The 26,565-nt window shown below is 44.2% G+C and overlaps 1 protein-coding gene across 2 annotated transcripts; it reads right to left on the reverse strand.

The window, feature by feature from the left end:
- cnot6l (CCR4-NOT transcription complex, subunit 6-like) lies at window positions 1-26,477 on the reverse strand. 2 transcript variants are annotated; one of them, XM_029651147.2, is made up of 12 exons: window positions 26,379-26,477; window positions 25,135-25,256; window positions 20,653-20,839; window positions 20,360-20,445; window positions 20,093-20,182; window positions 19,715-19,783; window positions 17,268-17,425; window positions 15,721-15,875; window positions 14,792-14,943; window positions 13,731-13,958; window positions 10,616-10,818; window positions 1-6,520 (listed from the first exon to the last, which is right to left on the reverse strand). In XM_029651147.2, the coding sequence occupies exons 2-12, from the start codon at window positions 25,244-25,246 to the stop codon at window positions 6,308-6,310; spliced, it is 1,653 nt and encodes a 550-aa protein (XP_029507007.1). In that variant the 5' UTR covers window positions 25,247-25,256; window positions 26,379-26,477; the 3' UTR covers window positions 1-6,307. The 2 variants fall into 2 exon arrangements, with proteins under 2 accessions (XP_029507007.1, XP_064882952.1); XM_065026880.1 differs by lacking the exons at window positions 25,135-25,256; window positions 26,379-26,477 and adding an exon at window positions 22,239-22,247.
- Window positions 26,478-26,565: the final 88 nt, after the last annotated feature.

Here is a 26,565-nt window from a genome sequence, read left to right on the forward strand (position 1 = left end):
TTTTCAAATAAATAGCTTCAGTTTATTGAGAAAAACATTGCAAATAGATGCCATTTTTTCAATTATTGAATTGGAATTTCAGTTAACTTTGACGTGAATTGCAACAGAAGGGCAACCCGAGTGGTATGAAATGAGAGGGTTTTGGTGACACTGTCATCCCTGTACCTCATCTATGTTTAACTTCATATACCTTCTGAGGATGGAACAGGGGATGATAGAAGAGAAAAAGGATGGAGGGATGGATGGATGGAGGGATAGATGGATGGAGAGATGGAGGGATGGAGAGATGGATGATGGGATGGAGAGATGGATGATGAAGGGCTGGGTGGAGAGATGGATGATGAAGGGATGGATGGAGAGAGGGATGATGGAAGGGATGGATGGAGAGATGGATGATGAAGGGCTGGGTGGAGAGATGGATGATGAAGGGCTGGGTGGAGAGATGGATGATGAAGGGATGGATGGAGAGAGGGATGATGGAAGGGATGGATGGAGAGATGGATGATGAAGGGCTGGGTGGAGAGATGGATGATGAAGGGCTGGGTGGAGAGATGGATGATGAAGGGATGGATGGAGAGAGGGATGATGGAAGGGATGGATGGAGAGATGGATGATGGAAGGGATGGATGGAGAGAGGGATGGAGAGGGATGAATGGAGGGAGGGATGGATGAATGGATGGATAGATGTTGGCGCATGGTTAGTCTGAGCTACTCAGGCTGGGTTTAAAAACAGGCAGCACATTCTGATCTTTTGACCAATTATTGGCAAAAAAAATTCTGATCTGATTGGTCAAAAGTTAGTGGCAAAAGATCAGATTTGGTCTGCCTGTGTAAACGCAAACGATTTTCCTAGGCAGTGCTGCTGTTGGAGAGATTGTACACTGTACAAACGAGGCACGTTGTTTTTGTTGTAAGTAAGAAAATGGAGGTGTGCTCTACAAAACTAACTTTGATACAAATGTAAAGTAAGAGTGGATGTGTTCATGAGAGAGAGAAAAAAAGGCTGTGATATTAAATGAGATATGTGGAGGGGTGCAGGGGAAGGGGGCTGGAGGGGGGGTGGGGGTGTACAGCTGAAGTTGGGGAAGTAATTACAGTGTTTGGGAGTGGGAGACCTTGTTCAAACATAAAAAGTCCTAGGGAAGACTAGGAGATCATCAGCTGAAAAAGGGACAAAAAAAAGAAAAAATGGATTTAGAAAGAGTCGACCATCATTTGATCATTTAGATTGATTCCACATAAAACATTTCAGTCTTAATAAAACCCATTAACGACAAAGCTCTTTTTCAAAAACTTGTAATTACTGTTTTCACACAAAGTACCAATTTAGAGACTGCATTTAGATCACAGACAAAAATGCCCATAGTTTAAAAACAAGCTTCGAATTGAAGCATTGGTACTTCTACTTCTGTCTGTACTGTGTTGAGCTGGGGGTTATTTCACACACAAAATGGTGGCACACTGACTGGGACACATAAGATTGACAAACTTTGGACTTGTGTCAAAATCGAAATAACCCTTCTAGTAAGAAAATTGTAGCCTGGCCCCAGATCAGTTTGCTTTGTCGCAAAAACAAATGACCATAAGAGTTGGCAAGACAGAACAAATGTCCACTACATGACCAAAAGTATGTGGACACCACTGGTCCAATATCTCCATATTAATTCCCATGATTTTTGTATCGAGTTGGTCCCCGCTTTGCTGCTATAACAGCCTCCACTTGTCTGGGAAGGCTTTCCACTAAATGTTGGAACATTGCTGCTGGGACTTGCTTCTATTCAGCCACAAGAGCATCAGTGAGGTTGGGCACTGATGTTGGGCTGGTTAGGCCTCTGGCTCGCAGTCGGCGTTCCCATTCATCCCAAAGCTGTTCAATGCGATTGAGGTCTGGGCTCTGTGAAGGCAAAGTCAAGTTCTCCCACACCGATCACAACAAAACATTTCTGTATGGATCTAGATTTGTGCGCGGGGGCATTGTCCTGCTGAAAACAGCAAAGGGCCTTCCCCAAACTGTTGCCACAAAGTTGGATGCACAGAATCGTCTAGAATGTCATTGTATGCTGTAGCGTTAAAATGTAGATTTCACTGGAACTAAATGGTCCTAGCCCGAACCATGAAAAACAGCCCAATACCATTATTCCTCCTCCACCAAACTTTACAGTCGACATCAAGCATCGGGGCAGGCAGCATCCCCCCGGGCACCAGCCAAACACAGATTCGTCCGTCGAACTGCCAGATGGTATAGCATGACTCATCACTCTAGAGAGTCTTTTCCACTGCTCCAGAGTCCTCAGCACTCGGGGGTCCCGTTCTGTGAGCTTGTGTGGCCTATCATGTCATGAGCCGTCCAGAGTCCGTGCCTCAGCACTCGGGGGTCCCGTTCTGGGAGCTTGTGTGGCCTATCATGTCATGAGCCGTCCAGAGTCCGTGCCTCAGCACTCGGGGGTCCCGTTCTGGGAGCTTGTGTGGCCTATCATGTCATGAGCCGTCCAGAGTCCGGGCCTCAGCACTCGGGGGTCCCGTTCTGTGAGCTTGTGTGGCCTATCATGTCACGGCTGAGCCGTTGTCGTTCCTAGACGTTTCCACTTCACATAACAGCACTTTCAGTTGACCGGGGGAAAACTTCAGTAAGGCCATTCTACTGCCAATGATTGTCTATGGAGATTGCATGAATGTGTGCTCGATTTTATATAACTGTCAGCAATACGTGTGGCTGAAATAGCCGACTCCACGGATTTGAAGGGTTCCATATACTTTTGTATATATTCATAGTGTATCTGAGACCAGGCTAGGAAAATTGTACATTACCCCCAACGGATGTAAAGCAGTTATGGTGATCAGACGGTCACCAAAGACGTTAATATCTGGTTGAATATACAACTGCCATAAAAATAGTCGTACCCTACTAAATGAAGATCTGGGGGGAGTGAAGTATGGGCCCAGAAATGACCCCCCCCCCCGTCCGTTCTCACTCTCTCAGGCTAGTTTCACAGAAGTCATTGAAATTGGAGGCATAGCGTGTTAGATAATCACGTGCAAATAAAGCAGAGCCAATGTTGTCAAGACATGTTATAACGTTACGTTATGTCGACGCAGCTTCAACCTGCACACACAGTACAGTGTTGCCATGGTGTTATTGTATCCCCGTTAGGGTTGCAAATAGTCTGCTAACTTTTTCCAAAATCCACAGGTTCTGGTTGGAGGATTCATGGATTGCCTTCTTATTCCTTATTCCTTGATTCGGGGAATGTTCTAACAAGGATTTCTGGGAAAAAACTGAGTTTTGAGAAAGTTAACATCTTTCAACCTTTTAAATCCCCATAAATATATGGCTTCTATCATTCAAATATCTCTGGGAACAAACGCTAGGTTTGATCACTTCTACAACCCCTCAACTCTATCACTTTAGATAATAATTTCTATAACTAGGTACTTCTTAAGAAATGACATGGTAAAAATGGTATTACTCAATTACTCAGTAATAACCTATTGCAGTGTGCTACCCCCAAACTCTGTCAGACAACCCTGTGTCAGCTATATAGCCTATAGCTTGTACTGAACATTAGTGTATGTGTAACATATCTAAAGTCATTGGTAGGGACCTAGCTTCTTAGAGTCTTGAGTCTAGAGTCTTGGTCATGAACAGAAGAGGTATTCTTTAATGCACAGTACACCCCTGGGTTCCACCGCAGTAAGCCGGGCATCACATTGAGTTTGGCTTATGTCCCAAATTGCTCCCCATACCCTACACCCAGGCTGTGTTTACACAGGCAGCCCAATGCTGATATTATTTTTTGCACTAATTGGTATTTTGACAAAAATCAGACCAGCTCTAAAAAATATGTAATGTGAAATGTCTGATGTGATTGGTCAAAATACCAATTAGTGGAAAAAAGATCAGAGTTGAGCTGCCTGTGTAAACACAGACATGATGCTCTACTGTTGACCAGAACTATTTGACCCAGGTCAACAGCAGTGCACTATATAGGGAATAGGGCTCTGGTCTAAAGTAGTGCACTATATAAGGAATAGGGCTCTGGTCTAAAGTAGTGCACTATATAGGGAATAGGGCTCTGGTCTAAAGTAGTGCACTATATAAGGAATAGGGCTCTGGTCTAAAGTAGTGCACTATATAGGGCTCTGGTCTAAAGTAGTGCACTATATAGGGCTCTGGTCTAAAGTAGTGCACTATATAGGGTTCTGGTCTAAAGTAGTGCACTATATTGACTTGTTAATTGTTTACTCCATGTGTAACTCTGTGTTGTCTGTTCACACTGCTATGCTTTATCTTGGCCAGGTCGCAGTTGCAAATGAGAACTTGTTCTCAACTAGCCTACCTGGTTAAATAAAGGTGAAATAAAAAAAATAAAAAAATATAGGGCTCTGGTCTAAAGTAGTGCACTATATTGGGAATAGGGTGTCACTTGGGACGTAACCTATTATTTTTACCTAACACACACACACACACACACACACACATTTCCAATGGTTTGGAAGCTATTGCTATGTAGAATTGAGCTAAAAACCACTGCGGTTGTTGTGAGCGTTTCGATTAGAAATACAGTCAGCTCAGCATTAATCAATGATAGGACATGACCACTTCCTTAATGACATCTGGCTTGGAAACACACCAATCCTTTCTCACGCCTCTTAATACATAGATAACGCAACACATGGCAAGCAAATGTGATTGGTTTTGGGAGGATTCTTCAATGAATCTATCAATCAAACATTGATGGATTGATGAGGACTCTTGGCTACGAGCCTCGGGGAAGTTGGGCTTAAGACTTATGACTTTAAAGGTGTTAAATGCACTGCAGTTTAAAAGCTAAAGACCAAATCATAATGATTAACAAGATAAATTGGTCAAAGACATATCTAAAATGACTGCAATCCATAAGTTAATTTTGGTTTGGATCAGGGGAACACACCACTCGCAAGCAACTCAAACGGACGAGGGGAAATCAGTGCGTAGTGTCAACATAAATAGCAACGTGAGGTGAAAGCAACGTAAGTTGACAGGGATGCTGGGATTGGAGTTAGTAGGGCTGGGATCCTGTTCAACGATCGTTCCTATAGGTCTCCATAGAAGCTGACAGGGATGCTGGGATTGGAGTTAGTAGGGCTGGGATCCTGTTCAACGATCGTTCCTATAGGTCTCCATAGAAGCTGACAGGGATGCTGGGATTGGAGTTAGTAGGGCTGGGATCCTGTTCAACGATCGTTCCTATAGGTCTCCATAGAAGCTGACAGGGATGCTGGGATTGGAGTTAGTAGGGCTGGGATCCTGTTCAACGATCGTTCCTATAGGTCTCCATAGAAGCTGACAGGGATGCTGGGATTGGAGTTAGTAGGGCTGGGATCCTGTTCAACGATCGTTCCTATAGGTCTCCATAGAAGCTGACAGGGATGCTGGGATTGGAGTTAGTAGGGCTGGGATCCTGTTCAACGATCGTCTCCATAGAAGCCCCATTTCACATTTTGATTTCCATATTGAAATCTACATTTAATCTTCGACTGATATACTGACGTGATAAAAAGCACATCTGTCCTCTTTCCATACATTACACCAAATCGAGCAATACTGAAAAGTCCCACACCCCATCCTTTGTGATTTAGGAGAAGAAAGAAAAACGTGTTTGGGGTAACATTTATGTTGAAATGATAGGACTTAACATGATCATAAAATACAATTCAGTAGAACTTTGGATGTCATATTTGTAAAATATGTTAAGTAGTTGTCTTGAGGATTGGGTACCTCAAAATCGAACGGAGAGAATTCAGATGTCGGTTGTCATTGTTACTGTAGAAGGTTATGTGACAAAAAGTCACCACCATCCAAACCAGGTTTAAGGCAAAAAAACTCTGACACCAGATCAGGATGACCTGAACTTGGGGCTCCCTCCCAAACGGAACCCTATTCCCCATATCGTGCACTACTTTAGACCAAGTCCCACATAGGGCCCTGGTCAAAAGTAGTGCACTATATAGGGAATAGGGTGCTATTTCAGACGCACTTTTGCGTCCAAGGAGAAGAGCAGCGGTATGTAATGTGACCAGAAAACAACACAAAACACAAATCCCAACCCTAATTTGGTATCAAGCCGTTCATGTAGACAAATAAAGACAACAAACAAAAACAAACAGAAATCCAATCAGTGTGCAAAATGGAGGTTAAAAGAGGAGCAGAAGGGGTGAATACTCCGTCGGGGGGGATGGCCTGTCTGGGTTTGTTTGTTCGGCAGAGATGGGGCAGGGCATTAGTGGTTCAAAGGTCAAGGATCATGGGTGAGAGGTTGGTCCCTCACTACCTGTGGACGGGCAGGTGCAGGCCGTTGAGGGAGGAGGTGACGGGCGGGTGGAGCTCCAGCTGGGCGAGCAGAGAGAAGTGGTCAGAGGGGATGTGGGGGTGGGGACAGCCGGTGATGTTGTTGTCCGTTAACCACTGAGACTCCAGGGGACCGAGCAACCCCGCTACAGACATGTGAGTCTTGGAGAAGAAGATGTAGTCGATCACGCCCTGCGGAAGGAGAGATGGGAAGAGGGGGAGAAGGTGAAACAGAGAGAATGAAAGAGAGATTTTCTTTACTATTGTTACACGTAAAAAATATGAAACACACAACCTTCACTGCTGGTCAAGGAGTTGCTAGGCTTATCGAACTGGGACGAAACATGACAAACTGTGAGCACTCAACTGAGGACAGATCCTACTCCAGAGCAGCCCAGTTTAACCTTGAAGTCATACGTATATAGTTGGTGGTATTAAGGTGTGATGGGTTCTGAATTCAAAACTTGAACTACGAAATATCCTTGCTCATGGTACTGAGGGAGAATGCAGAACAGTTACATTCTGTCAGAACATGTTATTGATTGACATCAGGAATCCTATGGAAAGGAGAAGACCCACAGTCTGGCTTCAGTTGTTGGGTTGTAATTTTGAAAAACTTGCTACAGCAGAAGGGAATGGTTATCGATAGCAGCAATGTATATGGTGGGGGTCCATTAAGGTTGGATATGGGTGCTTGGGAATGTTACGGAGTACGGGAAAGGTAATCACATGGTTGTGGTCCCTGATGAGGTTGGATATGGGTGCTTGGGAATGTTATGGAGTACAGGAAAGGTAATCACATGGTTGTGGTCACTGATGAGTGTGGAAAGCTGTGAATTAGAGATGTAATGGGGGCTGAGGTCAGGTCACAGTAAGGGAGAAGGAACAGTTTATTACTCACATCACTAAACTTCCTGCCTAGCAATAAAGACATCATGTTTAGAGAAAAGGAGACTTCACCTAAAGTGGCCCCCCACCTAAAGTGAACCCCCACCTAAAGTGAACCCCCACCTAAAGTGGGGTATATACAGTTGAAGTTGTAAGTTGTACATACACCGTAGCCAAATACATTTTAACTTGAATTTTCCCAATTCCTGATATTTAATCCTAGTAAACATTCCCTGTCTTAGGTGAGTTTATTTTAAGAATGTGAAATGTCAGAATAATAGTAGAGAGATTTATTTCATCTTTTATTTCTTTCAACACATTCCCAGTGGGTCAGAAGTTTACATGCACTCAATTCGTATTTGGTAGCATTGCCTTTAAATTATCTAACTTGGGTCAAACGTTTCAGGAAGCCTTCCACAAGCTTCCCACAATAAATTGGGTGAACTTTGTCCCATTCCTCCTGACAGAGCTGGTGTAACTGAGTCAGGTTTGTAGGACTCCTCGCAAACGCTTTTTCAGTTCTGCCCAAAAATGTTCTATAGGATTGAGGTCAGGGCTTTGTGATGTCCACTCCAATACCTTGACTTTGTTGTCCTTAAGCCATTTTTCCACAACTTTGGAAGTATGCTAGAGGTCATTGTCGATTTGGAAGACCCATTTGCGACCAAGCTTTAACTTCCTGACTGATGTCTTGAGATGTTGCTTCAATATATCCACATAATTTTCCTCCCTCATGACACCATCTATTTTGTGAAGTGCACCAGTCCCTCCTGCAGCAAAGCACCTCCACAACATGATGCTGCCACCCCCGTGCTTCACGGTTGGGATGGTGTTCTTCGGCTTGCAAGCATCCCCCCTTTTCCTCCAAACATAACGATGGTCATTATGGCCAAACAGTTCTTTTTTTGTTTCATCAGACCAGAGGACATTTCTCCAAAATGTACGATCCTTGTCCCCATGTGCAGTTGCAAACTGTAGTCTGGCTTTTTTATGGGGGTTTTGGATCAGTGGCTTCTTCCTTGCTGAGCGGCCTTTCAGGTTTTGTCGATATAGGACTCGTTTTACTTTGGATATAGATACTTTTGTACCCATTTCCTCCAGCATCTTCACAAGGTCATTTTCTGCTGTTCTGGGATTGATTTGCACTTTTCACACCAAAGTACGTTCATCTCTAGGAGACAGAACGCGTCTCCTTCCTGAGCGGTATGATGGCTGCGTGGTCCCATGGTGTTTATATTTGCGTACTATTGTTTGTACAGATTAACGTGGTACCTTCAGGCGTTTGGAAATTGCTCCTAAGGATGAACCAGACTTGTGGAGGTCCACAAAAAATATTCTGAGGTCTTGTCTGATTTCTTTTTATTTTCCCATGATGTCAAGCAAAGAGGCACTGAGTTAGAAGGTAGGCCTTGAAATACATCCACAGGTACACCTCCAATTGACTCAAATGATGTCAAATAGCCTATCAGAAGATTCTAAAGCCAAGACATACTTTTCTGGAATTTTCCAAGCTGTTTAAAGGCACAGTCAACTTAGTGTATGTAAACTTCTGACACACTGGAATTGTGATATAATTCATTGTAAGTGAAATAATCTGTCTGTAAACAATTGTTGGAAATATTACTTGTGTCATGCACAAAGTAGATGTCCTTACCGACTTGCCAAAACTATAGTTTGTTAACAAGAAATGTGTGGAGTGGTTTAACGAGTTTTAATGACTCCAACCTAAGTGTATGTAAACTTCCGAATTCAACTGTTCCTACACTTGTGCTGATGGGAATATGTCTTTGTCTGTAGACCTGTTTGACCCATTGGGTGAATAAACTTCGTTAAAAGCTTTTCCTAGTAGTCCAATCGATTTAACTCGGTTCATTTTAGTACCTAACAGGTGTAACCTACCTTGAAGTCATAGGTATAGTTGGTATAAGACATGAGGCTGCCCTGGTAGGGGTAGGGTTAGTATATAGAGGTGTAACCTACCTTGAAGTCATACGTATAGTTGGTGTAAGACATGAGGCTGCCCTGGTAGGGGTAGGGTTAGTATATAGAGGTATAGTTGGTGTAAGACATGAGGCTGCCCTGGTAGGGGTAGGGTTAGTATATAGAGGTGTAACCTACCTTGAAGTCATACGTATAGTTGGTGTAAGACATGAGGCTGCCCTGGTAGGGGTAGGGTTAGTATATAGAGGTGTAACCTACCTTGAAGTCATACGTATAGTTGGTGTAAGACATGAGGCTGCCCTGGTAGGGGTAGGGTTAGTATATAGAGGTATAGTTGGTGTAAGACATGAGGCTGCCCTGGTAGGGGTAGGGTTAGTATATAGAGGTGTAACCTACCTTGAAGTCATACGTATAGTTGGTGTAAGACATGAGGCTGCCCTGGTAGGGGTAGAGTTAGTATATAGAGGTATAGTTGGTATAAGACATGAGGCTGCCCTGGTAGGGGTAGGGTTAGTATATAGAGGTGTAACCTACCTTGAAGTCATACGTATAGTTGGTATAAGACATGAGGCTGCCCTGGTAGGGGTAGGGTTAGTATATAGAGGTATAGTTGGTATAAGACATGAGGCTGCCCTGGTAGGGGTAGAGTTAGTATATAGAGGTATAGTTGGTATAAGACATGAGGCTGCCCTGGTAGGGGTAGGGTTAGTATATAGAGGTGTAACCTACCTTGAAGTCATACGTATAGTTGGTATAAGACATGAGGCTGCCCTGGTAGGGGTAGGGTTAGTATATAGAGGTGTAACCTACCTTGAAGTCATACGTATAGTTGGTGTAAGACATGAGGCTGCCCTGGTAGGGGTAGGGTTAGTATATAGAGGTGTAACCTACCTTGAAGTCATACGTATAGTTGGTGTAAGACATGAGGCTGCCCTGGTAGGGGTAGGGTTAGTATATAGAGGTGTAACCTACCTTGAAGTCATACGTATAGTTGGTGTAAGACATGAGGCTGCCCTGGTAGGGGTAGAGTTAGTATATAGAGGTGTAACCTACCTTGAAGTCATACGTATAGTTGGTGTAAGACATGAGGCTGCCCTGGTAGGGGTAGGGTTAGTATATAGAGGTGTAACCTACCTTGAAGTCATACGTATAGTTGGTGTAAGACATGAGGCTGCCCTGGTAGGGGTAGGGTTAGTATATAGAGGTGTAACCTACCTTGAAGTCATACGTATAGTTGGTGTAAGACATGAGGCTGCCCTGGTAGGGGTAGGGTTAGTATATAGAGGTGTAACCTACCTTGAAGTCATACGTATAGTTGGTGTAAGACATGAGGCTGCCCTGGTAGGGGTAGAGTTAGTATATAGAGGTGTAACCTACCTTGAAGTCATACGTATAGTTGGTGTAAGACATGAGGCTGCCCTGGTAGGGGTAGGGTTAGTATATAGAGGTGTAACCTACCTTGAAGTCATACGTATAGTTGGTGTAAGACATGAGGCTGCCCTGGTAGGCGCTCTTCAGCTGGAAGCTGTGAGTGATGCTGCCGTCAGATGGGCCGTTCTTCCCCTGGCAGCTGAAGTTGCTGAGAGCCTCGTTGTAGCGCAGCTCTCTGAAGTCCTTATGGTTCTCTGCTACACCACCGTTACTCAGGTACTCCACTACACCTGGTGGGGGGGGGGGACATAACAGTTAATATGGTGTAGGTAGGGGGGCAGTATAACAGTTAATATGGTGTAGGTAAGGGGGGACATTATAACAGTTAATATGGTGTAGGTAGGGGGGGACATTATAACAGTTAATATGGTGTAGGTAGGGGGGACATTATAACAGTTAATATGGTGTAGGTAGGGGGGAGGCAGTATAACAGTTAATATGGTGTAGGTAGGGGGGACATTATAACAGTTAATATGGTGTAGGTAGGGGGGGACATTATAACAGTTAATATGGTGTAGGTAGGGGGGCAGTATAACAGTTAATATGGTGTAGGTAGGGGGGGACATTATAACAGTTAATATGGTGTAGGTAGGGGGGACATTATAACAGTTAATATGGTGTAGGTAGGGGGACATTATAACAGTTAATATGGTGTAGGTAGGGGGCAGTATAACAGTTAATATGGTGTAGGTAGGGGGCAGTATAACAGTTAATATGGTGTAGGTAGGGGGGCAGTATAACAGTTAATATGGTGTAGGTAGGGGGACATTATAACAGTTAATATGGTGTAGGTAGGGGGGACATTATAACAGTTAATATGGTGTAGGTAGGGGGGGGACATAACAGTTAATATGGTGTAGGTAGGGGGGACATTATAACAGTTAATATGGTGTAGGTAGGGGGGGACAGTATAACAGTTAATATGGTGTAGGTAGGGGGGGCAGTATAACAGTTAATATGGTGTAGGTAGGGGGGGACATTATAACAGTTAATATGGTGTAGGTAGGGGGGCAGTATAACAGTTAATATGGTGTAGGTAGGGGGGTTACATTATAACAGTTAATATGGTGTAGGTAGGGGGGACATTATAACAGTTAATATGGTGAGGTAGGGGGGACATTATAACAGTTAATATGGTGTAGGTAGGGGGGGACATTATAACAGTTAATATGGTGTAGGTAGGGGGGCATTATAACAGTTAATATGGTGTAGGTAGGGGGGACATTATAACAGTTAATATGGTGTAGGTAGGGGGGGACATTATAACAGTTAATATGGTGTAGGTAGGGGGGCATTATAACAGTTAATATGGTGTAGGTAGGGGGACATTATAACAGTTAATATGGTGTAGGTAGGGGGGCATTATAACAGTTAATATGGTGTAGGTAGGGGGGCAGTATAACAGTTAATATGGTGTAGGTGGGGGGGCAGTATAACAGTTAATATGGTGTAGGTAGGGGGCGGCAGTATAACAGTTAATATGGTGTAGGTAGGGGGGCAGTATAACAGTTAATATGGTGTAGGTAGGGGGGTTGCATTATAACAGTTAATATGGTGTAGGTAGGAGGGAGGGGGCATTATAACAGTTAATATGGTGTAGGTAGGGGGTGGGTTGCATTATAACAGTTAATATGGTGAGGTGGGGGGGGCATTATAACAGTTAATATGGTGTAGGTAGGGGGCAGTATAACAGTTAATATGGTGTAGGTAGGGGGGCATTACTTATAACAGTTAATATGGTGTAGGTAGGGGGGTGGGTTGCATTATAACAGTTAATATGGTGAGGTGGGGGGGGCATTATAACAGTTAATATGGTGTAGGTAGGGGGGCAGTATAACAGTTAATATGGTGTAGGTAGGGGGGCATTATAACAGTTAATATGGTGTAGGTAGGGGGGGACATTATAACAGTTAATATGGTGTAGGTAGGGGGGCAGTATAACAGTTAATATGGTGTAGGTAGGGGGGGCAGTATAACAGTTAATATGGTGTAGGTGGGGGGGCATTATAACAGTTAATATGGTGTAGGTAGGGGGGGAATTATAACAGTTAATATGGTGTAGGTAGGGGGGACATTATAACAGTTAATATGGTGTAGGTAGGAGGGAGGGGGCATTATAACAGTTAATATGGTGTAGGTAGGGGGGTTGCATTATAACAGTTAATATGGTGAGGTGGGGGGCATTATAACAGTTAATATGGTGTAGGTAGGGGGGAATTATAACAGTTAATATGGTGTAGGTAGGGGGGACATTATAACAGTTAATATGGTGTAGGTAGGAGGGAGGGGCATTATAACAGTTAATATGGTGTAGGTAGGGGGGTTGCATTATAACAGTTAATATGGTGTAGGTAGGAGGGAGGGGCATTATAACAGTTAATATGGTGTAGGTAGGGGGGTTGCATTATAACAGTTAATATGGTGAGGTGGGGGGGCATTATAACAGTTAATATGGTGTAGGTAGGGGGCAGTATAACAGTTAATATGGTGTAGGTAGGGGGACATTATAACAGTTAATATGGTGTAGGTAGGGGGGGGCAGTATAACAGTTAATATGGTGTAGGTAGGGGGCAGTATAACAGTTAATATGGTGTAGGTAGGGGGCATTATAACAGTTAATATGGTGTAGGTAGGGGGAATTATAACAGTTAATATGGTGTAGGTAGGGGGGGACATTATAACAGTTAATATGGTGTAGGTAGGGGGGTTGCATTATAACAGTTAATATGGTGTAGGTAGGGGGGAATTATAACAGTTAATATGGTGTAGGTAGGGGGGGACATTATAACAGTTAATATGGTGTAGGTAGGGGGGGGGGGGGTTGCATTATAACAGTTAATATGGTGTAGGTAGGAGGGAGGGGGCATTATAACAGTTAATATGGTGTAGGTAGGGGGGACATTAAAACAGTTAATATGGTGAGGTTAAAACAGTACACCACCATTACTCAGGTACTGCACTACACCTGGTGGGAGGGGGGCCATGGAAGCAGTTTATACTGGATGGGGAACGAAGGGGCATTGAAACAGTTAACCTCTGTTTTCTCGTGTATTTGAGTACCTGAATAACATATCATATGGAACACAGATTTGCTTCAGTGGAAAGGGTTAGTTCTGAGCCAGGTCACAGGTCAGATCCTTACCAGAGTCTGGCAGGGAGTTGAGGTCAGCACAGAGGACGATAGGGATGGAGGAGGGGTCGGAGGTCGGGGAGCCTGTTGCCACGGAGCTCAGCGCCCTCTCGGTGATGCTCTTCAGCTCAGACAGGAACATCATGGTCTGAATCAGCTTGACGTCACAGAACTCTGGGTCCCAGTGCATGTGGGCGTTAGCCACCAGAAGGAACTGTGTCTCCTGCAGAGGCTTCATGCCTGACAAACAGAAAGAAGACAAATCATTTATTGTCCATTCTCCTTTCAGTCCACAGAACAGTGGTAATAGTTAGTTAACCACACCTTGACCAAATAGGTTATATCAATAACTTTTCAAGTATTTAACAGTATTTTCAGGTGACCTTGAAACTTAAAAAGTAGTGGACTTGTTTGCATTATACCAGGCCAAATTAAATCAAACTAAAGTTGTATCATGTAAACGTTTAGGACTGCCATCTACTGGTAGAGTTAGGTACTGGTAAAAACCATACATCAAAAAGGAAAGACAAAAGATGGTGATCTCTAGGACAGGGAAAGAATACCACTGAAGTCCCATTTTAGATTTTCATCATTTAGCAGATGCTGTTAAGAGCAAATTTCTCAAGCAACAATTTTGCTAGGACTGTCTGGAAGTGGTCTGATTGTGGAGGTGAAAACTAGCTTTATTCTCACAGAGGTTTGGAACTCTGGGGCGGCAGCGTAGCCTAGTGGTTAGAGTGTTGGACTAGTAACCGGAAGGTTGCAACTTCAAACCCCCGAGCTGACAAGGTACAAATCTGTCGTTCTGCCCCTGAACAGGCAGTTAACCCACTGTTCCCAGGCCGTCATTGAAAATAAGAATGTGTTCTTAACTGACTTGCCTGGTTAAATAAAGGTAAAATAAAAATAAAAAATTGGTCTATGAACTAATTGACTACCTGGTGATGTCACCAGGCAGGCCAAAACTCCATGCTACCAAAACAGGAGGAAATTTCAGCCGGTCTTTTCAAACAGCTCTTACACTAAAAGGGCATTATATTTATTGATTGATGACTGATTAACAGGTTCCTCACCACCAGAGAACATGTCCTTGTTGACCTCCAGTAGGACAGCGACCCCGATGTTGTCCTTGGTCATGACCCTGTTCAACATGACCTCTGAACCCTCAGAGTTTGCCATGGCAACCTGGTTGAACTCCACCGTGTGTTTCTGCACCAGAGTAAATCTGAAACATAACCAGACATGGGTTCAAACACTATCTAAATTATTTTAAATACTTTGAGCATTTGATTTAAGCCTGCCTGGAGTGCCTTGATTTAAGCCTGCCTGGAGTGAATTGATTTAAGCCCGCCTGGAGTGCCTTGATTTAAGCCCGCCTGGAGTGAATTGATTTAAGCCTGCCTGGAGTGAATTGATTTAAGCCCGCCTGGAGTGAATTGATTTAAGCCCGCCTGGAGTGAATTGATTTAAGCCCGCCTGGAGTGAATTGATTTAAGCCCGCCTGGAGTGAATTGATTTAAGCCCGCCTGGAGTGAATTGATTTAAGCCCGCCTGGAGTGAATTGATTTAAGCCCGCCTGGAGTGAATTGATTTAAGCCCGCCTGGAGTGAATTGATTTAAGCCCGCATGGAGTGAATTGATTTAAGCCCGCCTGGAGTGAATTGATTTAAGCCCGCCTGGAGTGAATTGATTTAAGCCCGCATGGAGTGAATTGATTTAAGCCTGCCTGGAGTGAATTGATTTAAGCCCGCATGGAGTGAATTGATTTAAGCCCGCCTGGAGTGAATTGATTTAAGCCCGCCTGGAGTGAATCAATTGTGGGCGGGGTTTGCACTTTTTTTTTTATAGGTTCCCATTGCAAGAGGCAAGTTCAATCAAGCACAGGTAAATTATTAGGAATTATTCACTTTTAGGCTGGGTATCTGTAAAGCACTTTGCAGTAAAGCACTGCTAACGTAAAATGAGCTTTATAAAATAAATGTAATTGATTAAATTTACTCACTTCTCAGTCTTGAAGAACACAGCACATCCATCCACGTGCTTCCTCTCCTGTTCTGAGACCAGTTTGGCACGAGACTTTGGGCAGAAGTACCCCTCGTACCCATGGTCTTTTAGAGTCTCCAGGAAGAGGGCGTGGTACTGCTCCGTCTCCACCTCCTGAGGACACACGACCAAGATGGCCGTCATGTTAGAATAGTTTTAGTGGATGTTTACTTTGTTCCGGTGTAAAAGACACAAAAGCCTGGGTCTGAATGGGTTCTACGGAACACATCCAAACACACTGGCTAAAATGACCTCTTGATGTGTGGAGGTTTACTGGTTTTATTGTATACTGATTAACTGGTATAATCCCATCAGATACTCTTCCTGGGGTTCACAAACATGTCATCACACACTGATGATGTCAGACCCTGCCTGTAGACCGATGATGTCAGACCCTACCTGTAGACCGACGATGTCAGACCCTACCTGTAGACCGACGACGTCAGACCCTACCTGTAGACCGATGACGTCAGACCCTACCTGTAGACCGATGATGTCAGACCCTACCTGTAGACCGACGACGTCAGACCCTACCTGTAGACCGACGACGTCAGACCCTACCTGTAGACCGACGACGTCAGACCCTACCTGTAGACCGATGATGTCAGACCCTACCTGTAGACCGACGACGTCAGACCCTACCTGTAGACCGACGACGTCAGACCCTACCTGTAGACCGACGACGTCAGACCCTACCTGTAGACCGACGATGTCAGACCCTACCTGTAGACTGACGATGTCAGACCCTACCTGTAGACCGACGATGTCAGACCCTACCTGTAGACCGACGATGTCAGACCCTACCTGTAGACCGACGACGTCAGACCCTACCTGTAGACCGACGACGTCAGACCCTACCTGTAGACAGAGGACGTCAGACCCTACCTGTAGACAGAGGACGTCAGACCCTACCTGTAGACAGAGGACGTCAGACCCTACCTGTAGACAGAGGACGTCAGACCCTACCTGTAGACAGAGGACGTCAGACCCTACCTGTAGACAGAGGGCGTCAGACCCTACCTGTAGACAGAGGGCGTCAGACCCTACCTGTAGACAGAGGACGTCAGACCCTACCTGTAGACAGAGGACGTCAGACCCTACCTGTAGACAGAGGACGTCAGACCCTACCTGTAGACAGAGGACGTCAGACCCTACCTGTAGACAGAGGACGTCAGACCCTACCTGTAGACAGAGGACGTCAGACCCTACCTGTAGACAGAGGACGTCAGACCCTACCTGTAGACAGAGGACGTCAGACCCTACCTGTAGACAGAGGACGTCAGACCCTACCTGTAGACAGACGACGTCAGACCCTACCTGTAGACAGACGACGTCAGACCCTGCCTGTAGACTGATGATGTCAGACCCTACCTGTAGACAGACGACGTCAGACCCTACCTGTAGACAGACGATGTCAGACCCTACCTGTAGACAGACGATGTCAGACCCTGCCTGTAGACTGATGATGTCAGACCCTACCTGTAGACTGATGATGTCAGACCCTACCTGTAGACTGATGATGTCAGCGTCACAGTGTGTGATCTCCTCCATGATGCCCTTCTTCCTGTACTCCCAGTTGAGGGCCCAGGAGGGACAGTAGCCGTACAGCTGACGAGTGGCGTACTTATCGCACAGCACGTTGTAACACATCACTGTGAACATGGCTGGGAGAGGGAGGGAGGATATTCAATACACCATCAACAACTCAATGACATACAGTACCAGTCTAAAGGTTGGACACACCTTCTCATTTCAAGGGTTTTTCTTTATTTGACTATTTTCTACATTGTAGAATAATAGTGAAAACATCAAAACTATGAAATAACACATACGGGAATCATGTAGTAACCAAAAAAAGTTGTAAACAAATCAAAATATATTTTAGACACTTCAAAGTAGCCACCCTTTGCCCTGATGACAGCTTTACACACTCTTGGAATTCTCTCAACCAGCTTCACCTGAAATGCTTTTCCAACCGTCTTGAAGGAGTTCTCACATATGCTGAGCACTTGTTGGCTGCTTTTCCTTCCCTTTGCGGTCCAACTCATCAAAAAAACATCTCATTTGGGTTGAGGTCGGGTGATTGTGGAGACCAGGTCATCTGATGCAGGACTCCATCACTCTCCTCCTTGGTCAAATAGCCCTTACACAGCCTGGAGGTGTATTGGGTCATTGTCCTGTTGAAAAACAAATGATAGTCCCACTAAGCGCAAACCAGATGGGATGGTGTATCGCTGCAGAATGTTGTGGTAGCCATACGGGTAAAGTGTGCCTTGAATTCTAAATAAATCACTGACAGTGTCACCAGCAAAGCACCCCTCCACCATCACACCTCCTCCTCCATGCTTCACGGTGGGAACCACACATGCAGAGATCATCCGTTCACCTACTCCGCATCTCACAAAGACACGGTAGTTGGAACCAAATCTCAAATAAGACCAAAGGACAGATTTCCACAGGTCTAATGTCCATTGCCTGTGTTTATTGGCCAAAGCAAGTCTCTTCTTCTTATTGGTGTCCTTTAGTAGTGGTTTCTTTGCAGCAATTTGACCATGAAGGACCGATTCACACAGTCTCCTCAGAACAGTTGATGTTGAGATGTGTCTGTTACCTGAATAATTTATTTGGGCAGCAATTTCTGAGGCTGGTAACTCTAATGAACTTATCCTCTGCAGCAGAGGTAACTTTGGGTCTTTTTTTCCTGTGGTGGTCCCCATGAGAGACAGTTTCATCATAGCACTTGCTGGTTTTAAAGATTGCACTTGAAGAAACATTCAAAGTTCTTGAAATGTTCCGTATTGACTGACCTTCATGTCTTAAAGTAATGATGGACTGTCGTGTCTCTTTGCTTATTTGAGCTGGTCTTACCAAATAGGGACATCTTCTGTATACCACCCCTACCTTGTCGACACACAACTGATTGGCTCAAACGCATTAAGGAAAGAAATTCCACAAATTAACTTAACAAGTCACACCTGTTATTTGAAATGTATTCCAGGGGACTTCCCCATGAAGCTCGTTAAGAGAATGCCAAGAGAGTGCAAAAATGTCAAGGCAAAGGGTGGCTACTTTGAAGAATCTCAAATATAAAATGTATTTTGATTTGTTTAACACTTGTTTGGTTACTACATGATTCCATATGTGTTATTTCAAAGCTTTGATGTCTTCACTATTATTCTACGATGTAGAAAATTGTAAAAATAAAGAAAAACCCTGGAATGAGTAGGTGTGTCCAAACTTTTAACTGGTACTGTATGTAGTAGTGCTATTAAGACTACTACTGCTGCTACTACTACTAATAATAAATATAATACTATTACTGCTCCTACTACAAATAATACTTAATTATACTTATACATAATAATAATAATAATACTACTAATAACTCTAATACTACTGCTGCTACTACTACTATCCCAAAGTACCTGTAGCTCCCACTGAGAGTTATCCCAAAGTACCTGTAGCTCCCACTGGGAGTTATCCCAAAGTACCTGTAGCTCCCACTGAGAGTTATCCCAAAGTACCTGTAGCCCCCACTGGGAGTTATCCCAAAGTACCTGTAGCTCCCACTGAGAGTTATCCCAAAGTACCTGTAGCTCCCACTGGGAGTTATCCCAAAGTACCTGTAGCTCCCACTGGGAGTTATCCCAAAGTACCTGTAGCTCCCACTGGGAGTTATCCCAAAGTACCTGTAGCTCCCACTGAGAGTTATCCCAAAGTACCTGTAGCTCCCACTGGGAGTTATCCCAAAGTACCTGTAGCTCCCAATGGGAGTTATCCCAAAGTACCTGTAGCTCCCACTGGGAGTTATCCCAAAGTACCTGTAGCTCCCACTGGGAGTTATCCCAAAGTACCTGTAGCTCCCACTGGGAGTTATCCCAAAGTACCTGTAGCTCCCACTGGGAGTTATCCCAAAGTACCTGTAGCTCCCACTGGGAGTTATCCCAAAGTACCTGTAGGGATCATTGGGTCCCGCTCCTTCAAGGTGATCCAGGGTCTCTGGGGGAGCTGTTCTGGGTGCACTAAACAAAGAAAGGACACAATAAAACAAAACGAATAAAGAAATTAACTAATTGATTAATTAGAAAGGGAAACAGGACTTTAATAATATTTGGTTCAGGAGAAGAAAATATGACAATTCAGGTGCTCCGGTCAGGTTTACTCAATATGTATCTTGTTTTGTTGTAAAGTGAATCGGTTGACTTATTTACCTGCTAGATTGTCAAGCATGTATAGTTGAACCATATTCACCTGCTAGATTGTCAAGCATGATTAGTTGAACCATATTCACCTGCTAGATTGTCAAGCATGTATAGTTGAACCATATTCACCTGCTAGATTGTCAAGCATGTAGTTCAACAGGTTTCTGGTTCCATCTGATTCCTGGTACAGGTTGAGGATGTCTTGGGACAAAGGGTTACCTGCACAGATACAATAAGCCTTAATATGAATAATAATCTAGCACTGTGGTTGGTTACCTGCACACTTAACTGTGTCAATAAAATGTTTAATTAATAATGAATGAAGTCATTATAAACCCTTTATAGGATTATACAAAAGGTAACCTTAAAGTAAAGCGTTACCAAACTAAGACATACCTTTTAGCCCCAGGGTTTGTAACTGGAACAGCCGCCCGAGTTCGTAAGGTAGAACTCGCAAAAGATTGTTGTTTAAAAGCAACTCCCTGGGGGGCAGTGATAGGGAACACAGCGGGAAGAAAGAAAGTCTGTAGAAAGTCTTACGCCACTTTGCAAACGCTTCTATGAACAGACACTTACAGTACAGTGAGTGCATACATTTTCAGTAAGAGTATGCGATCCCAACCGGAAATTGAAAAGTTAAGTTTTGCCAGCACCACTTCAAGAATACACAACCACACAGGAGCTCTTACCTGAGAGACACCATGTTTCCGAGTTCGGCAGGCAAGCTGCGGAGCTTGTTGGACGACAGGTTAAGGTAGGCCAGGTGTGGGAGCTTGGCGATGTCGGGCGGGATGCGACTCAGGTTGTTGTCGTTGATGTGTAGAGCCGTCAGGTGGGTGAGAGTCCACAGAGAACTGCTCAGACTTCTGACCCGACCTGGAGAGGAGAGATGGGTGAAATGTTAGAGCTAAAAGCTACAGATAAGGCTTCCAATATTGCATTCTTCACAGTAGGGATGGGAATTAGATCTTTGACTGTTCCGAGTCCTCGTTTGATTTTTTTTCAAATACTTGAGTACTTTTTTTTAACAAGGGCTGTACTGGAAAAAATATGTGCTCATTTAACTATATGCCAACAGAGAACAACAATGCCTAATTTATCATAACAGATAAAGAATCCTAATTACTAAATCATATTTAATTTAACCTTTATTTTACTAGGCAAGTCAGTTAAGAACAAATTCTTATTTTCAATGACGGCCTAGGAACAATTGGTTAACTGCCTGTTCAGGTGCAGAACGAGAGATTTGTACCTTGTCAGCTCAGGGATTCGAACTTGCAACCTTCTGGTTACTAGTCCAACGCTCTAACCACTAGGCTACCCTGCCGCCCCATATACAGTGCCTTCGGAAAGCATTCAGACCCCCCCCCCCCCCCCCCTTTAATCTAAAATGGATTAAATAGTTTCCCCCCCCTCATCAATGTACACAAAATAACAAAGCGAAAACTTGTTTTTATTTATTTATTAAAAACAAAAAAACTTATTTACATAAGTATTCAGACCCTTTGCTATGAGACTCGAAATTGAGCTCCGGTGCATCCTGTTTGCATTATGTTTCCATTGATCATCCTTGGGATGTGTCTACAACTTGATTGGTGTGTTTTACCTGTGGTAAATTATATTGATTGGACATTTGGCCATAATGACCATCATTATGTTTGGAGGAGAAAGGGGGAGGCTTGCAAGCTGAAGAACACCAGCCCAACCCTGCAGCACTGTGGTGGCAGCATCATGTTGTAGGGGTGCTTTGCTGCAGGATGGACTGGTGCACTTCAGAAAATAGAAGGCATCATGAGGGAGGAAAATTATGTGGATATAATGAAACAACCTCTCAAGATATCAGTCAGGAAGTTAAAGCTTGGTCGCAAATGGGTCTTCCAACTGGACAATGACCCCAAGCACACTTCCAAAGTTGTGGCAAAATGGCTTAAGGACAACACAGTCAAGGTATTGGAGTGGCCATCACAAAGCCCTGACCTCAATTCTATAGAAAATGTATTGGCAGAACTGAAAAAGTGTGTGCGAGGACGCCTACAAACCTGACTCAGTTACACCAGCTCTGTCAGGAGGAATGGGCCAAAATTCACCTAACTTATTGTGGGAAGCTTGTGGAAGGCTACCCGAAAAGTATGACCCAATTTAAACAATTTAAAAGGCAATGATACCAAATACTAATTGGGTGCATGTAAACTTCTGACCCACTGGGAATGTGTTGAAAGAAATAAAAGCTGAAATAATGTCAGGAATTGTGAAAAACTGAGTTTAAACCTTAGACCTGATATCTCCAGCTAACTAACTGACCTGATGTCTCCAGCTAACTAACTGACCTGATGTCTCCATCTAGCTAACTGACCTGATGTCTCCAGCTAACTAACTGACCTGATGTCTCCATCTAGCTAACTGACCTGATGTCTCCAGCTAACTAACTGACCTGATGTCTCCATCTAGCTAACTGACCTGATATCTCCATCTAGCTAACTGACCTGATATCTCCATCTAACTAACTGACCTGATGTCTCCAGCTAACTAACTGACCTGATATCTCCAGCTAACTAACTGACCTGATATCTCCAGCTAACTAACTGACCTGATATCTCCATCTAGCTAACTGACCTGATATCTCAACCTAACAGACTGACCCAATATCTCCAGCTAACTAACTGAGCCGATATCTCCAGCTAACTAACTGACCTGATATCTCAACCTAACAGACTGACCTGATATCTCCAGCAAACTAACTGACCTGATATCTCAACCTAACAGACTGACTGTCACTGACTGACCTGATATCTCCAGCTAACCAACTGACCTGATATCTCAACCTAACAGACTGACCTGATATCTCCAGCAAACTAACTGACCTGATATCTTAACCTAACAGACTGACTGTCACTGACTGACCTGATATCTCCAGCTAACTAACTGACCCGATATCTCCAGCTAACTGACCTGATATCTCCAGCTAACTGACCTGATATCTCCAGCTAACTGACCTGATGTCTCCAGCTAACTAACTGACCTGATATCTCCAGCTAGCTAACTGACCTGATGTCTCCAGCTAACTAACTGACCTGATGTCTCCAGCTAACTAACTGACCTGATGTCTCCAGCTAACTAACTGACCTGATGTCTCCAGCTAACTGACCCGATATCTCCAGGTAACTAACCGACCCGATATCTCCAGCTAGCTGACTGACCAGATATCTCCATCTAGCTAACTGACCTGATGTCTCCAGCTAACTAACTGACCTGATGTCTCCAGCTAACTAACTGACCTGATATCTCCAGCTAACTAACTGACCTGATATCTCCAGCTAACTGACCTGATATTTCCAGCTAACTGACCTGATATCTCCAGCTAACTGACCTGATATTTCCAGCTAACTGACCTGATATCTCAACCTAACTAACTGACCTGATATCGCCAGCTAACTGACTGACTGTCACCTCCAGCTAGCTAACTGACCCGATACCTACAGCTAGCTAACTGACCCGATACCTCCAGCTAACTAACTGACCCGATATCACCAGCCAACTAACTGACCCGATATCACCAGCCAACTAACTGACCCGATATCACCAGCCAACTAACTGACCCGATATCACCAGCCAACTAACTGACCCGATATCACCAGCCAACTAACTGACCCGATATCACCAGCCAACTTACTGACCCGATATCACCAGCCAACTTACTGACCCGATATCACCAGCCAACTTACTGACCCGATATCACCAGCCAACTTACTGACCCGATATCACCAGCCAACTTACTGACCCGATATCACCAGCCAACTTACTGACCCGATATCACCAGCCAACTTACTGACCCGATATCTCCAGCTAACTGACCCAATCTCCAGCTAACTGACCCGATATCTCCAGCTAACTGACCCGATATCTCCAGCTAACTGACCCGATATCTCCAGCTAACTGACCCGATATCTCCAGCTACCTGACCCGATATCTCCAGCTACCTGACCTGATATCTCCAGCTAACTGACCTGATGTCTCCAGCTAACTGACCTGATGTCTCCAGCTAACTAACTGACCTGATATCACCAGCTAACTAACTGACCTGATATCTCCAGCTAACTGACCTGATATCTCCAGCTAACTGACCTGATATCTCCAGCTAACTGACCTGATATCTCCAGCTAACTGACTGACAAACTAACTGACCTGATATCTCCAGCTAGCTAACTGACCTGATGTCTCCAGCTAGCTAACTGACCTGATGTCTCCAGCTAGCTAACTGACCTGATATCTCCAGCTAACTAACTGACCTGATATCTCCAGCTAACTAACTGACCTGATATCTCCAGCTAACTAACTGACCTGATATCTCCAGCTAACTAACTGACCTGATATCTCCAGCTAACTAACTGACCTGATATCTCCAGCTAGCTAACTGGCCTGACCTGATATCTCCAGCTAACTAACTGACCTGATATCTCCAGCTAACTAACTGACCTGATGTCTCCAGCTAACTAACTGACCTGATGTCTCCAGCTAACTAACTGACCTGATGTCTCCAGCTAACTAACTGACCTGATATCTCCAGCTAACTAACTGACCTGATATCTCCAGCTAACTAACTGACCTGATATCTCCAGCTAACTAACTGACCTGATGTCTCCAGCTAACTAACTGACCTGATATCTCCAGCTAACTGACTGACTGTCACCTCCAGCTAACTAACTGACCTGATATCTCCAGCTAGCTGACTGACCTGATATCTCCAGCTAGCTGACTGACCTGATGTCTCCAGCTAGCTGACTGACCTGATGTCTCCAGCTAGCTGACTGACCTGATATCTCCAGCTAACTGACTGACTGTCACCTCCAGCTAACTAACTGACCTGATGTCTCCAGCTAGCTGACTGACCTGATATTTCCAGCTAGCTGACTGACCTGATATCTCCAGCTAGCTGACTGACCTGATATCTCCAGCTAATTAACTGACCTGATATCTCCAGCTAGCTGACTGACCTGATATCTCCAGCTAACTAACTGACCTGATATCTCAACCTAACTGACTGACTGTCACCTCCAGCTAACTAACTGACCTGATATCTCCAGCTAGCTGACTGACCTGATATCTCCAGCTAACTAACTGACCTGATATCTCAACCTAACTGACTGACTGTCACCTCCAGCTAACTAACTGACCTGATATCTCCAGCTCGGCCCAGTGCGACTTCTTCCCGTTGGCTGCCTCCTCAGCTGACATGATGGTGTATAATCGGCGAGGATCCGGGGAATCATATTTTTCCTTTGGCATACCTGTTAATCTAAGGAACACACACCAACAAGCCAGGTCAAATGCCTAGTAGACACACACCAACAAGGCAGATTATTACACAAGACATGTTGATTCACCAGGGTTTGAATTACACTTGGTCTCCTGGGGTGCCTCCTGTCTGTAGGAGGTGTCCAACTTTAATATCTTTAAATTGTGTGTGGGGGGGGTCCTCATTGATATTTTAGTTATATTGTGCAGATGTCTCATTGAGAAATCATTCTGGTGTCAGTGACATGGGAAAGGTATTGAAAGCTTGCAGCTATAGAGGAAGTAACAATTAGTAACACAAATACCTTAGAATGTCAAAGTTGAAGTGTAGCTAGCAGGGAAGACGTTCGGGGCTGGCTTAGTAGTTACATAATCTGTTTATCTGTCTAAACACAAGTCGGCCACACGTCCTGTACCAGTGATAGTGGCAACAACACCACCACCACAGTATGAATAGGGATTTAATATGGTTCGTTCTTTTGCTGGTGACCGGGTATTAGAAATAAACACCGGGGCTGTCATCCGAGAATATCTTTTCGAGGCCCATTGACAGCTGCTTACACAGCTGGGTCTTTGATAATGACACAGTAACTACAACACTTTAGCAACCAACCAAACTAGCTACATTTCAATAACGTTACCTAGCTAATTTGCTATTATTAAAACTACCGATGATTGTAAAATGCAGTGACAATTGAGTGTTGACAGTATTGCCAAATGTCAAAAGTAGCAACAGCTATACAACTACACCGGGCCTGCTTTGCAAGAGAAGTTTACTTGCCAGCTGTCAAAACCATTCAAGAGCATGCATGACACATTTGTATGAGCAACAACAGCACCTAGTTACAAATACATCTGAGCAGTTTTAACAACTTGAACACACAACTGAACGTTCCCGTTACTTTCGACAGTAAATATACCAAAGGCTTGAAAAGCATGGGTGTTGAGTAAATTGACAGGCGGTCTGAGAGCACAGCCTTTCCTGCGCCAGAAAGCTACCTAGCTCTGGTACTTGGACCTTGGGAAGAGGTGAGACAAAAACCGGACGGAGAAATGCATAGACATTCGGCGATACAAATTGTATCACTGCAACTATGAACAATAAAAAAAAAACATGTATTACCTGCATTCGGAGGGTGGTAGAGAATATTTAGTGGCGATATTGTTGATAATAAAGACATGCAGACGGAGTTCTTGAACGTTCAGACCCTGAACGTACCGAACTCCGAAGTGGCAGAAGGAGGAACAACAAACATGGCTTCCAGCTCGTACCGTCTGCCCCCCACCGGCATGCAAAGTTGCCTGCGTTG

This window comes from Oncorhynchus nerka, linkage group LG13 (genome assembly GCF_034236695.1).
Source record: "Oncorhynchus nerka isolate Pitt River linkage group LG13, Oner_Uvic_2.0, whole genome shotgun sequence".
Taxonomy (NCBI): Eukaryota; Metazoa; Chordata; class Actinopteri; order Salmoniformes; family Salmonidae; genus Oncorhynchus; species Oncorhynchus nerka.